The sequence below is a fragment of the Apium graveolens genome, chromosome 3 (assembly GCF_009905375.1).
Source record: "Apium graveolens cultivar Ventura chromosome 3, ASM990537v1, whole genome shotgun sequence".
In the NCBI taxonomy this organism is placed as follows: Eukaryota; Viridiplantae; Streptophyta; class Magnoliopsida; order Apiales; family Apiaceae; genus Apium; species Apium graveolens.
In genome coordinates, this window is record NC_133649.1 from 278155297 (window position 1) to 278168417 (window position 13121).

At 31.6% G+C, this 13121-nt stretch overlaps 2 protein-coding genes and 1 long non-coding RNA gene across 3 annotated transcripts; 2 read left to right on the forward strand and 1 right to left on the reverse strand.

The window, feature by feature from the left end:
- The first annotated feature begins 2753 nt into the window (after positions 1-2753).
- On the forward strand, positions 2754-4603 carry LOC141713403 (bidirectional sugar transporter NEC1-like). Its single transcript, XM_074516802.1, has 6 exons — positions 2754-2875; positions 3025-3061; positions 3192-3402; positions 3547-3711; positions 3866-3985; positions 4132-4603. The coding sequence occupies exons 1-6, from the start codon at positions 2824-2826 to the stop codon at positions 4369-4371; spliced, it is 825 nt and encodes a 274-aa protein (XP_074372903.1). The 5' UTR covers positions 2754-2823; the 3' UTR covers positions 4372-4603.
- A 2640-nt stretch (positions 4604-7243) lies between these two features.
- On the reverse strand, positions 7244-9093 carry LOC141713406 (zinc-finger homeodomain protein 2-like). The gene has a single exon (XM_074516804.1). It carries the CDS (start codon positions 8482-8484, stop codon positions 7552-7554), a length of 933 nt encoding a protein of 310 aa, XP_074372905.1. The 5' UTR covers positions 8485-9093; the 3' UTR covers positions 7244-7551.
- Positions 9094-10837: 1744 nt separating this feature from the next.
- LOC141713407 (uncharacterized) lies at positions 10838-12780 on the forward strand. The gene is made up of 2 exons (XR_012571954.1): positions 10838-11117; positions 11942-12780. It is a non-coding gene; the product is annotated as an uncharacterized LOC141713407 (long non-coding RNA).
- Positions 12781-13121: the final 341 nt, after the last annotated feature.

Sequence of the window (13121 nt, forward strand, 5' to 3'; positions counted from 1 at the left end):
GTATGAATTGTACTGTCAACGATATGATGTGTATTATTCTATTAAAGGGTGAGAGAAAAAATCGAAACCGAAAAAATTACCAAAAAAACCGATAAATCAAATCGAAAAAATTAAATCGCTAAAAAAACCGAAACAAATCGAACCGACAAATACCGAATTACCGGTTCGGTTTCGGTTCCGATTTTCAATCAAAACCGAACTGAAATTAACAGCACCATTATATTATATATATATATATATATATGTAATATTATGTATATAAATGTATATATTATTATAACATGATTCTAATATTTTGTTAATGAAATATTTACATAACATTAGTATGATAAATTGTATAATATAATACCATAAATTAATTAAGATTAATATGTAAATACTCTTAATTCATAATTTTTTTAATATGTGAGTGTAATTTTGTTTTTTCATGTTTTTCAGCTCTGTAAATAAAAAAAACTTGATTTAAAATAACATTTTTTTACAGAATAATATATGAATCTGAGTTCGACGGGTATTATCTGAAATCGAATCCAATTTTTAATCAGATTTATTTTTATATTAATATTCAAAAAAAATGTGAAATGCAAAAATATAATTAATTTTTAAAAATTGAGTCAAGAGTTAAAGCGATTTAATACAATTTCATTTTTTCTTAATTTTTTCAATATAGTTTTGTTATCTTTAAATAATTACTCAAATGATATTGTTATATATGTTTATAGTATTTTTAAATTATATAAAAAATATATATATATATATAAATAATATTTTTTTAAATGTATATATATATACATACACACAGAGAGGCACACACTTTAAAGTAATAGAATAAATTAAATTATATATATATATAATATTTAAATATTGTATATGTTCAATATCATATTCGAATATTATCGAAAATGAATATACATGTATTCATATTCGAAATTGTGGGTTTCTGGTACGAATAATCATCTCTTTATTTAGAATATGAGTGCAGATATCTCGGATAAATATTGAATTTTTCAGATTATTTTGATAATGAGTGATTTCAGCCAAACATTTAAAATTTTGACCGTATTTAAAAGTTAGAGACTTAAGTAAAAACTAGCCGTTTTGATAAAACAAAATGTTTAGGTAGATGAATTCCTAATATTAGTGTGACGTGTCGCGGTTTGAAACAGTGGATTAGACCCAATATGTTATATTTTAGATTTTTTAGTTACATGATTATGATTGATATGTGTCTAGTTAAAATATTAATGGCCATTTTAAATAATTAATTATCAAATAATTTTATGAGTAACAGTTAAATTCGATTATCAAGTGAAGACACCTAATTCAGTTTTAACTGTAATTGTCAAACAGGATCGTTATTAAAGTCTCATTCTCCAACCTGTTAATCACGTTAAAATTTCCTGAAATAAACTGCAGTGATCTATGTATTCACGTTGTACTTCGCAAACAACAAATCTACAGAAGGGATGGTTATTCGACCTCAGAAATTGTTAACATCCCTTTGCAGTCCTCAAAATTAAGAAATACAAGTAGACAATCTACATATTATGGTAATAAAACAAGGGGATTTGGCAATATTATAACCAACTCATGCAGGTAACAGGAGGACATCTGCTTGCGTGCGTACATAGATCTGCAGCAAAAACAGAGAAAAAAACATCAGTGCTTGTACATAATTGATGTTTACATTGTATTAGTGTTTAATTTAAAGCATGCACCTAAGCTGTTGATTAATATGAAGAGGTTTATGTTAAAGCCCCCCGTAATGAAATGGGTTTGTGTACCACGGCACTTGTATCAACCATTAAACATTATCATAATGTTATGCAATGTTACCTGAAATTGAAGAAATCAAGCAATAACTTGCAGTTTCTAGCATACATACAAACTTTAAATTATGTTAATTATATATTTTGAGTCAAAATATCTGGTAGAAAAGCAAGAGAGAAGTGGGCTTGCCGCACCAGAATATTAGAATTAAACATTCTCCCATCAATATGTTGGAAAACTTGCTACATTGCCAAGTTCTTGAAGAACAATTATGCCCAACTTTCTGTAACGTCTTTCAACTTAAACTCACACACAATATATCAGGGATGTGTGTGTCGGACGATACTGTGGATCTTGTTGCTCCTCATCTCCTGATCAGAGTATCTAAAACTATTTTTTTTACTAGGATCAAATAACATAGTTATTTAACTTAACTAGAAATAAAGAAGTATTTTTTATAATTATTTACCACCCGAAACTCGGATTTAGACTAGTTTTCGTTATGCAGCATTAGCCCCGGTAGTTGCAACTTAGGCATACATTTACACTTTGACTATATATAGTCTATAGAGGATTAACCATAGAGAAAGACTCCGCAAATCCCTTGACTGGAAGGCCCATCTCTGGGTCCAAAACTTAAGAAACAGGAGGAACTCACTAGCCGTCTTTGACTGTAAATAAATTTATACTAAATCAGATATTAAGAAACTTGCTTACAAAATTATACACGCCGTATATAAACTCAGCTAATTGGTTATGAAAATGATATGTGGATGGAGATCAGACAGTTCATCAATCTGGTATTGCTTAATGCTTAGGACCTGAACTTGTAATTAATGTCCTCTTAGTTTTGCATGATACATGAGGCAAGTTCCCTGCCACACATTTGCGTCAACAAGTCATATCTTAAGTTTAAAATTGTTTCCGGGATGATTAGTATATAAACGCTTGCTTGCTGTAAACAACATTCATGCCAAAAATTTGATTTTCAGTTAGACACTGAGAAAAAGTGTGCTTCTTTCCTGCCAATCAATTAGAGCTTGATTTAGAGAAATGGCAGCTGTTCTGAGTTTCGAACTTCTGGCTTTCATTTTCGGCCTCTTAGGTATTTACAAATTAAACATCCCTGCATGCATGACAATTTTTGAATGAGTTCCTTTCATTGCATATGTAGACTTTGCAATGTCTAGAACCTTTATGTCCATTTTACATACTTTATCATTAAATTTTTACTTTACTTTTGGTTGTGTGCAGGAAATATTATATCTTTTCTGGTTTTCCTGGCACCCTTGTAAGTTCAACTTTAGAATTTTTGCAAGATACTGTACATGCATTTGTGTGTGTCTGCGCTCACTCACCCTATAAATTTTAGAGCTATTGTGGTGATTTGTATAACTCGTTTCTATAATTCTCGTGATCAGGCCAACTTTCTACCAGATTTGGAAGAAGAAATCATCAGATGGATTTCAATCGATACCATATTCAGTAGCACTCTTTAGTGCAGCCTTACTTCTGTATTATGCCTTTCTAAAGACAAATGCATATATGATTGTAAGCATCAATGGCATTGGATGTGTTATTGAATCAATCTACCTCTTCTTGTATGTGTTTTATGCATCCAAGAAATCCAGGGTCCGTATCCAACTCTCTCTCATTTTTGCATCCAATTACGGTTACAGATAATGTATTTATGCATGCAACTCAAGATAAAACAAACTTTTAGATTTGTAGCTACTAAAAAAGCCGCTACCTCAACTTGGATTAATCGATGTGCAGACCTTCACAATCGGGCTGATACTCATATTCAACGTGGGGGGCATTGTTATCATTATGCTATTCTCTTTGCTCCTGGTGGAGGGGGGTCCTGACAGAGTCACACTCGTAGGATGGATATGCGCTGCAATCAATATTGCTGTTTTCGCTGCTCCTTTAAGCATCATGGTATGTGTCTTTTGATTCTTGAATAACATAAGATCATGTAGGTACCTTCTTCTTCTACTTTAAGATTTTAGATGTGCTGATTAATTAACAGTGTATACATAATCGCTTAAATTTGATAGAACAATCATTTCATTAAACACTTTTGGTGGTGCAGAAACAAGTGATACAGACGAAGAGCGTGGAATTCATGCCATTTAACCTCTCATTTTGCCTCACTTTATGTGCTACCATGTGGTTCTTTTACGGGTTTTTTGTGAAAGATTACTACATTGCTGTAAGTACCTAAATATACAATTCAGACCAGTCTTACAACTACATAGTAATTAGTTAATTACCCTTTTGCGAGGGAAAATCTTGTATGCATACTTATATAGAAGTTCTTCACTGAAAAATTTGTCGTGTCTTTGCATCCATGGACAGTTGCCAAATATTCTGGGATTCCTACTTGGTTTTGCTCAAATGATGCTCTACTGCGTATACAAGAACGCTAGGAAGGAGGCTAATTACGAAGTCGATGAGCTTAAGGTCCAGAATAAAGGCCAGCCATCCCAAGGGAAGCTTTATACACCAACCAAGATATACAAGGCCGACAGTATTAATGGGAAAGAAATGGAACTCCAACTCCAGCAGGTCGTGGTTTCGAAGATGCCAGATGTGTAACACCCCTAAGTACGTAATTATAAATATACGATAGTGGAACTAATTGTACTTGGATTTTACAATCAAGAAGCTATATATAGTTAAACTTTTTAAGTAGTGTTTGCTCTTGATTAGTCATGGTCTTAAGATTGAGCGATATTAAAGTTAATTCCTAAGTCATGTTGTAAGAGCTTTATATAATAAGCGCTGTTGAAAAATTAATGCAATGATATACATATACAGTTAAATTTCAGTTGTTCTCCATAATTGCAAGGGCTTTTCATCAGATTGTCATATACTACAATTCAATGATATTATAATTTGTAAATTGTAGTATTTATTTCTTTTATATCCTCCTTTAAATTCTAGTTATATTGTGCGCGTATGAATTTTGCTTAATTAACCCGAGGAACAAGAGCACGCGATAAATCTCGAGGCATGCGCAATATTTACAATATTTTATGAAATCACCAACAAATTAAAACATAAATAATAATATAGGTACAATATATACTAACTAAAACCCGTGCGATGCACGGATTGGTTTAATATTATATAATTTTTAAAATTTTATTTTGAAGTGAAAATTTTAAATTATGAAATTAATTTTTTTGAATTTTTAATAATATGATTTAGCTTGAGGCTCGTTATATCAACCAAATTTAGCTAATTATACTTAGTTTTTTGTTTAATTTTATTTTAGCCTGCGGTGAATGTTATTTTGTTTATACCGAATAGATAATATATATTATTTAGAATGATGACATTATCTGGACCAAAAAAATTTTCTTTCAGTTTTAAATTTTATTTTAGCTTGATCCAATAATATAATATTTTTAGCGGAATCAATAATTTTTATTAATTTGTTTTAATGCAAATTCAACTAACTATGTAGTTCTTTTTTATTTTTTATTTACTATTGGATCAATAATATTATTTTGTTTAACCTGGCCCGGGTGAATATTATATAATATTTTGTTTAAACCAAAATCATTATACATATTATAATTCATTAATTCTATCGTAAATATTTATTTATTTATAAGAGTTTTTTATTTAAAATATTATTATAATTACGGTGACCAGACCGACTATCAACCAAAATTTCATTATTTCGTTTTTAATAGAATAATATAGATAGATGTATTAAAACAAAATTTTACATTAAGTTAAATCATAACATTTTTTGACTAATGCACCTCGCAATTACAATTCTCCGTAGTTCAGTATAAATTTTACATGAAGAATCGATTGAAAAATATATTTCTTTCCAAATAGTCAGGCTATTTCTTTTTGTCAGGCAAACAAATAGTCGGACTACTGAATTACTCCGAATTGCCAAATGCCTCTAGCAAAGGAATTTATTCGCTTCATACAAAATGTACTGTACAAATAAATTTCCGCTAATTATTCTTTCTACCGACCTATTTTCTACTCTACTTTTCCCATCGATTTTCAAGTGAAATGACCTTTTCCTACCCAAAATTTTCTATTGACCTATTTTTTACTCGTCTTTATTTACGAATTTTTAAGTTAAAGGATCCTTTCTTATCGCTTCAAAATTTGATAAAAATAAGTTAGAAAGAAAAAACAATTCCTACCTGGTATTTGGACGGTAGGAACAGTGTGTTTGTTATATAGTTGCTAGGTTAGCAGAAAAATAATGTCAATAATTTTATACCGCAAAATAATAAAATGTATTCTAAAAAAAAATTGTGTAATTCAATTTATTGGGAAAAGATGAACTCTAAATAGGTTTGATTTTTTTTCTTCCCACACTTATAATTTGTGATATTTTTAAATTTTATTAGCATAGAAAATACGTGGATATGATGGTACATAAAAATTTGCGAACTTAAAATTTCATTTTATTAATTGGAAGAACAGATAAACGCTAAATGTGCGGTACATATGGTGCGCAGTGCGCATGAATGCTGTTCGTCTCTTGCATTGCATTTCCTGGCTGTTTTGTCTCAGCCTGCGGTTTTATTACACCCCTGCCTCCTTTTTTTAGTTTATTTATTTATTTATTACTTAGTGTTACAGATTTTGGAAATCAAAATTATTTATTTGAGGTATGATTTATGATTTATCGGACATTTTTTAAAAAATCGGATGATTTATTGACAATTTATTAGAAATCGGTCAAATCGAACAAATATTTTTCACCAATTTTTAAACAATTTATCGACTTTTTTTTGAAAAATCAGTCAATTTCCATAACAGTGCACAAGACCAAGTTCCAAAATTCCAACCTCATTTTTATTCATCTTTAACAATTTAGAAATTGATACTTGACAGCAGTATGAATTTCATTAACATCTGCAGATCGAGCATGAAAGAATTAACTGGAAAATTGCACCATAAACATAAAGGCGTCGGGCATTTGTACGAACACACATGTTATTAGGCTCCAAGAAATGTTTAAAAAGGGTGCGTTTGTATATAAAACACACATTCCCCTCTACTTTGATTAATATTACTCCACTGATCAGCCATGCAAGAACAAGGCTTAAGGTGATTATATCATATATGTTATGACTGGAATATATTTCGAGTTAAAACAATACAGATTATTGGACCGTCTGTTCATGAATAGGCCTACAAAAATGATGCTATGAAGAAGATAATACCTAATTACCTTACTTGTTTGTGATAAATAAAAGATTATCATAATTCAACCCTTCTAGGATCTAGCTTCATTTTTATATTAGTGCCAGGCTCTTAATTCAAGGAATAAATTTGGTATTCTATAACAATTCTCCATACCTGAACTTTCAGGTCATTTTTTCCGACAAGCAGATAACTTAGTTTTCAATATTATTGCACACTTTCTTGTATATATACTTTTTTGATATGCAAGATGACCTAGAGCTGATTTATCACATCAAACTCAAAAAGTGCATAATGATGTAATTAACTAAAGAATAAGACAAATTAATACTCCTAATACTTAATTATATAAGTAGCTAGGGATTCAGTTTGAGCACATGAATAAAATCAAACATTCTACACTAGCTAGCTAGATCAATATCTCTATAAACACAGACATAGACATCAATTCCTACTTAAAATTATGAAAATAACAAAGACTTCTTTCTTGAACCCAATTAATTTAAACTATCTTAGGAGAGGTGTACTTGAATTAAATGATAAGGCAGCTTTACCTCTGGCTCTACATCTTGCTAGCTACCTCCATCATCAATCCCCATAAGTAGAGTCTTGAATTTGCTTATCTTTGATTATCTCACCAGCATTAACAGCAGCAGCAGCATCAATGTTAACAATATGAGGTGCAGCAGGTGCAGACACAGCAGAAGTGCTCTTATTGTTATGCATCCAAACCTTAAACACCTGTCTCTTCACTCCAATCTCCCCACAAAACCTTTGTACTTGCGCATCATCTTCTCTCGGGATTCTCCACCCTACTTTCTCCGCAAACTCCATCATCTTCTCCTTCTGCTCCTGCGTAAACTTCGTTCTAAACCTCTTTTTCGGCGACCCGTAAGGCGGGGCCACTGCCCCGCCCCCGGCATTGAAGTTTAGCTCTTCACTGGAAGAGTCAGTTGCAGCTCCACTTCCGCTCCCAAATGACATCTTCACTGGCGGAACTGGAGCCCAGTGATTTGAATGCATATTAAGCGGGGTATGATTATGAACATTTCGGTGTCGGTTAGTCGACGGGGAAGGCATTGGAGCTGGGAGTGGGAGCGGAAGTGGATGAAGTGCGGTGGTTCTTGAAAACTCAGAAGTGTCGGCAGCATATGGATTAGTTGATTCTTTGCGGTGGAAGTTGCGGTGGCAGTTGCATGCAGCGCATTTGAGAGCTTCTAGGGTTCCGTCCTCTCCACTTGGCATAAATTCACCGCAGCCGTCAGTGACATGGCCGCCGATTGTAGCAGCATGGTTCTTGAGGCATTCGCGATATTTTGTGGGGAGTTTGAGTTTAGATCCGACGGAGATAGGCATCACTTGGAACCGATCTGATAGATCTTGGTGATGATGTTCAGAAAGGTGGTGATGATGATTGGGACTAGTGTTGTTATTGTTGTTGTTGTTATGATCTAGGGTTTCTGATGACCAAGAGGCACCAGGTGGCATTCTCATTTCCTTCTCAGTACCATTCTGTGCCATTCTTGGATTTTAATTGATAATAACCAATCAAAAGAAATTAGACAAAGAGATAAGGGACTTAGATGTGTTAATTAAGGAGGAGGAGATATGGGGTCTTGTAAATCTCCTTTTAAGAAGGCGAGATGTATTAGTATCTAGTAAAAAATTAAGGGGAGAGGAGGATAATATATAAAGAGAGGCAAACAAATCTAAGCATAAATTGTGTGTTGGGAGGATGAGGGTGAAAGAAAAGGAGTGGAGGGATGTAGTAGGATAGTAGGCTAGGCTAGGGGTAAAGGGTGGTGTTGCAGAGGTTCCAGCAGGGGGCATATGGGGAATAGTAGTAGGTAGCATGAGACAGCTTGGTTGCTTGTATTGAAGCTAGCTTTGCTTTAGGTTAGCTTAATCACTTATCTGTAGCTGTAACCCAACACCAGCTTAAGTGTTACTCCTATGTCCTTGTTAATTTTTGTTAATTTTAATACTGTGTGTAGTGTAATAAAAATGTACATACATAGATGTAAAGGATAGGAAGAGTAGAAGTGGAAAACAAGCGATGATGTTAGAGAGAGGGGTAGAGGAGGAGCATAAATCAACCCGACAAAGTCATGTTCGTCCTCTTCCACGCCCTGCCATCCCACTTCAGCTGGTCCCATCTCCCCATCCCTCCTTCATTATTGATCTCTCTCCTCTTTCTTTTCTCTCTCTCCCTCTTACTAGTTGTAGTTACTCCTCTTATCTTTTCATCCATCACGTACTCCTCCTTTGTCACTCTTTTTCCACTCCTTCTTTCAATGCTATCTCTGCTCTATGTACACACACAATGTATTTCAAATTAATCTTTTTGTATATTATTATACCAATACAATTGAGTATTGTGCATAGTTCTAATATTAGTTTACATCAATTTTTTTATCATCCATGTAATAGCCACTTATAGTATGTATCAAATTTCAATCATATTCTTTAAACTAAATCTTTATTTATAATTTAGTGTTAAATTAAATCTGCTAAAATATGCGGGGTATGAATTTTTATTGATACAACACAAGTTAGAGAGCTATTAGTGACTTTTAAAAATTAGGATAGAGAAGAAGTTTTTAAAATTAACAATGCTAGATATTCTAAAAAAACTTCCTAAAAGTTTCTAAATAACACATGAGTTTTAATTTGTGAGATTTTTGTATGGCTAGCCATTTTTTAAAAGGATGTCACTTATTATAATATTTGTACATTTGAACAAAAATTGAATTATTTTTAAGATTTCAAAAATTTTAAAAATTCTACTGACATTTGAATTTGAAGAATTCTGTTTTATTTTTTTATTTAAGACTAATTTATCAATTAGTCCGGGAGTAGGCAAAAAATTTGCTAATAATTTATTGTCAACAATAGGTTAAACATGAATTTGTATATTATTACTAAAAAGGTTTGTCAAAGCAAATATAAGTTTAGCTCGTTTGCATTATGCAAAATTCAACTCTAATCATTTAAAAAAGAAAAGTTAAAATACATAACATTTGTATGTAAAAGTAAACAATGGGACTACTTAGCAAAAAAACAATGGGACTAGATAAAAACGGGTTTAAACTTACAAGGTGTGAGTCACGAGAATATATAATTTTATATAAAAAAGTAAAAAAAACTAAAAAAAAAAAAAGGTTTATGGGATTGATTCTATTGTTACTGTGTGACTCATTCCTTTCTATGGATTGATGTGACCTACCAGATGTCTCGAGTGTTTATTTTTTTAGCGTTCCCGCGGTCCCTTCGATTTGTTTATGTCTTTCAATGATTTATATTTCCAAATTTTTCAAAAATAAAAAAAATTATAATTTTGAAAATAACCGAATCTACTCGTTCTCTCCACTGTACTTACTTTATACATATAATATTAATCGGTCCTACTACTTTACTCACTTTTTTAACTTTCCTTCGCTATTTTATCATTTTTTAAAACTCCAAAAAACGGGAATCGAAATACGGATCAACTCAATTACTTATTATAGATTAATCGATAAAATGAGAATTAATTATAATTATTCATTAAAATAAAAAATGAATATATTAAAATATTTTAATAATATTAAATATATTAGTGTAATTTTAAAATTAAAAAAATAATTTAAAAAATAATTCATAAATATTAATTGGATTTTAAAAATTGAATAAATAAAAAATATTAAGAATTGAATCGAAAACTTTTCAAAAAGTTGATAATATTAAACAAAATTTGAGAATTTAATCTAAAACAAAATATTGAAAGTGATGTTAATTAATTTGGGTTTGTAGAAATAATAAAAAGAAATATAAAAAGAAATGAATGATTGGTGGGCAGTAGAGTAGAGTAGCAGCTGTTGCGCTCTCTCTAAAAGCTTTTAAGAGGGGCTTCTGCGCCCTCTGCCAACTCCATATATGCTTTCCCCAAGCAATGTCTTTACCTCCTTTCTTTCTTTCTCTCTTGTAATCAATGTTTCTCTCACACACAACTACTCTCTCACTCTCTCTGTATATAAGTATATAAATTTATATCTATCTGTGCTTTGGTACTTGCTTTTTCAACTGCTAATGTATTGGTGCAGTACCACCTCCAGCAACTTCTGACCACTACCAAACAATTTCACAGTGTGCATGAATGACAAGGAATCAATCTAGTAAGCACTATACAATATACATACACCGTATTTTAAATATGTTTAATATTTTTTCATCTTCCTTTGGATTTTTTCCATTTTAAGTTTCACTTTAACGTCATTTTACATGATTGCAGTAAAGTTACTTTAATATTTACCAAAAGTATGGGTTTTCCAATAATATATGTGAGTATATATTATAAAATTAGTGGGTATGAATTTTACTAATAGAATATAAGTTAAAAGAGCTATTATGACTTTGAAGAATTAGGACAGAGAATCTGTTTTTTTAAATTAACAATGCTTGGTATTCAAAAGAAAATCAACAATGTTTGTAAATACTCCATTGGTTACATTTTAATAGTCTCTTTTGAAAATTAACCAATATTAAGAAAGATAAATTTTTTGTCAAATAATGACTAGGATTTTGGAACTGAGAGGCTAACACGGATTACATGTATGATATCACCAATTACAAAATTGACACTTTTACTTTTGAAAAATAATTATAAAAGATTTTGAGACTATCTAGAATTTTTCTTTAAGATTTTTTTTAGAAAAAAAACTCTCTTGAATTTTAAATTAAAACAATTCATTTCATTTTTAATTTAAGACTAATTTTATAAACTAGTTTGGCAGGAGCCGATAACTAAAAGGAATAGAACTTGCTAACAATTTAATATTTGAACGTGAATTTGTATTGCTTAAAAGTTGGTCAGAGTCCAAACATATTAGTTTTAGCTCGGTTTAATTATGCAAAGTTCAACTTGAATCATTGAAAAGAAAAGATAAGACGAGCTTCTTCTTCATTTTATTTTGTAAGGCTCATTATATTCCAAGTGCAGATTAAGTTGTATGAATTGCAATGTGGCAATGGACTGACAAGTAAATCTGGGAATGGGTTTATAAATGAAATGAAATTTATGGATTAGTATTAAGGAAACAGGCCCAATACCCACAATTGATTGGCCTAGTTTACTTCTATGCATATAGTATCCAATCTATCTTTGTCATTATGTTATTTCAGAGATAGGGGACCATATCTTTTATCATTTATCATGACTCAAATATATTATCGGTAAGGAACACCTGTATCTCCTAAAACACAATTATCATCTCAATACAATTATTTCTGTGCTATTCTCTTTTCTCCCTATAAACCCAGTGCAATGTCTTGTGAGCTAAAATGATTAAACTCATCATGGTATCAGAGTATTGCTAAAACTGGTATGAATATGATTCCTCATTACCCTTATTCGTAAACATCAGATCTACTCTCTTTAATTTTCAACAACTTCATTCTTCTCTATCTCAGATCTACTTTCTAAAAAATGGCCTCTTCTTCTTCCTCCTCTGAGCGCGTATCATTTAAAGATATGTTGAACCCATTATTTCTACACCCTTCTGATAATGCTGCTTCAATACAAGTGGATAAACTGCAAGGACATTCTGACTACAGAGCTTGGAAACGTACTATGGAGATAAATCTCGCCTCAAAACGCAAACTTGGATTTACTACTGGAACAGTGCCTCTTCCCTGTGACGATCCTCAAAAAGCAGAGCTCTGGGAGACCTGCAATCGCCTGGATAACCTTTAACCTTTCACCTACTATTCGTAGATCTGTAATGTATATGAGTACTGCGAGGGAAATTTGTCAAAATCTTGAAAAATGCTTTTCTATCACTAATGGTTCTCGAAAATACAAATTGAATAAAGAACTATATGAACTAAAACAAAATAGTATGTCTGTAAATGAGTACTACACTCAGATTAAATCTTTGTGGGAAGAACTCGATGGCATTAATATGTTGCTACTATCTCCTCCCCCTTTCAAGAAGTCACCAAACTGTTAAGTGTTATTGAGTCCCATAGAGACGAAGCTAAACTTTTTCAGTTTTTAAACGGAGTCAATGACAGCTACAATGCTCAGAGAAGCAATCTGTTAATAATGTAGCCCCTGCCTACTGTTGAGACCGCTTGTGTAGCTTTAATGTAAGAAGAAGCACAACGTGATATCTTAAAAT

What these genes read in the sequence shown, in the direction of transcription:
- LOC141713406 (XM_074516804.1), bottom strand. Translation starts at nt 8,484, where the DNA reads ATGGCACAGAATGGTACTGAGAAGGAAATGAGAATGCCACCTGGTGCC.
- LOC141713403 (XM_074516802.1), top strand. Translation starts at nt 2,824, where the DNA reads ATGGCAGCTGTTCTGAGTTTCGAACTTCTGGCTTTCATTTTCGGCCTC. An exon ending in ATGCATCCAAGAAATCCAGG is followed by an intron (nt 3,403 to 3,546) that starts GTCCGTATCCAA and finishes ATCGATGTGCAG; the next exon opens with ACCTTCACAATCGGGCTGAT. An exon ending in CTGCTCCTTTAAGCATCATG is followed by an intron (nt 3,712 to 3,865) that starts GTATGTGTCTTT and finishes TTGGTGGTGCAG; the next exon opens with AAACAAGTGATACAGACGAA.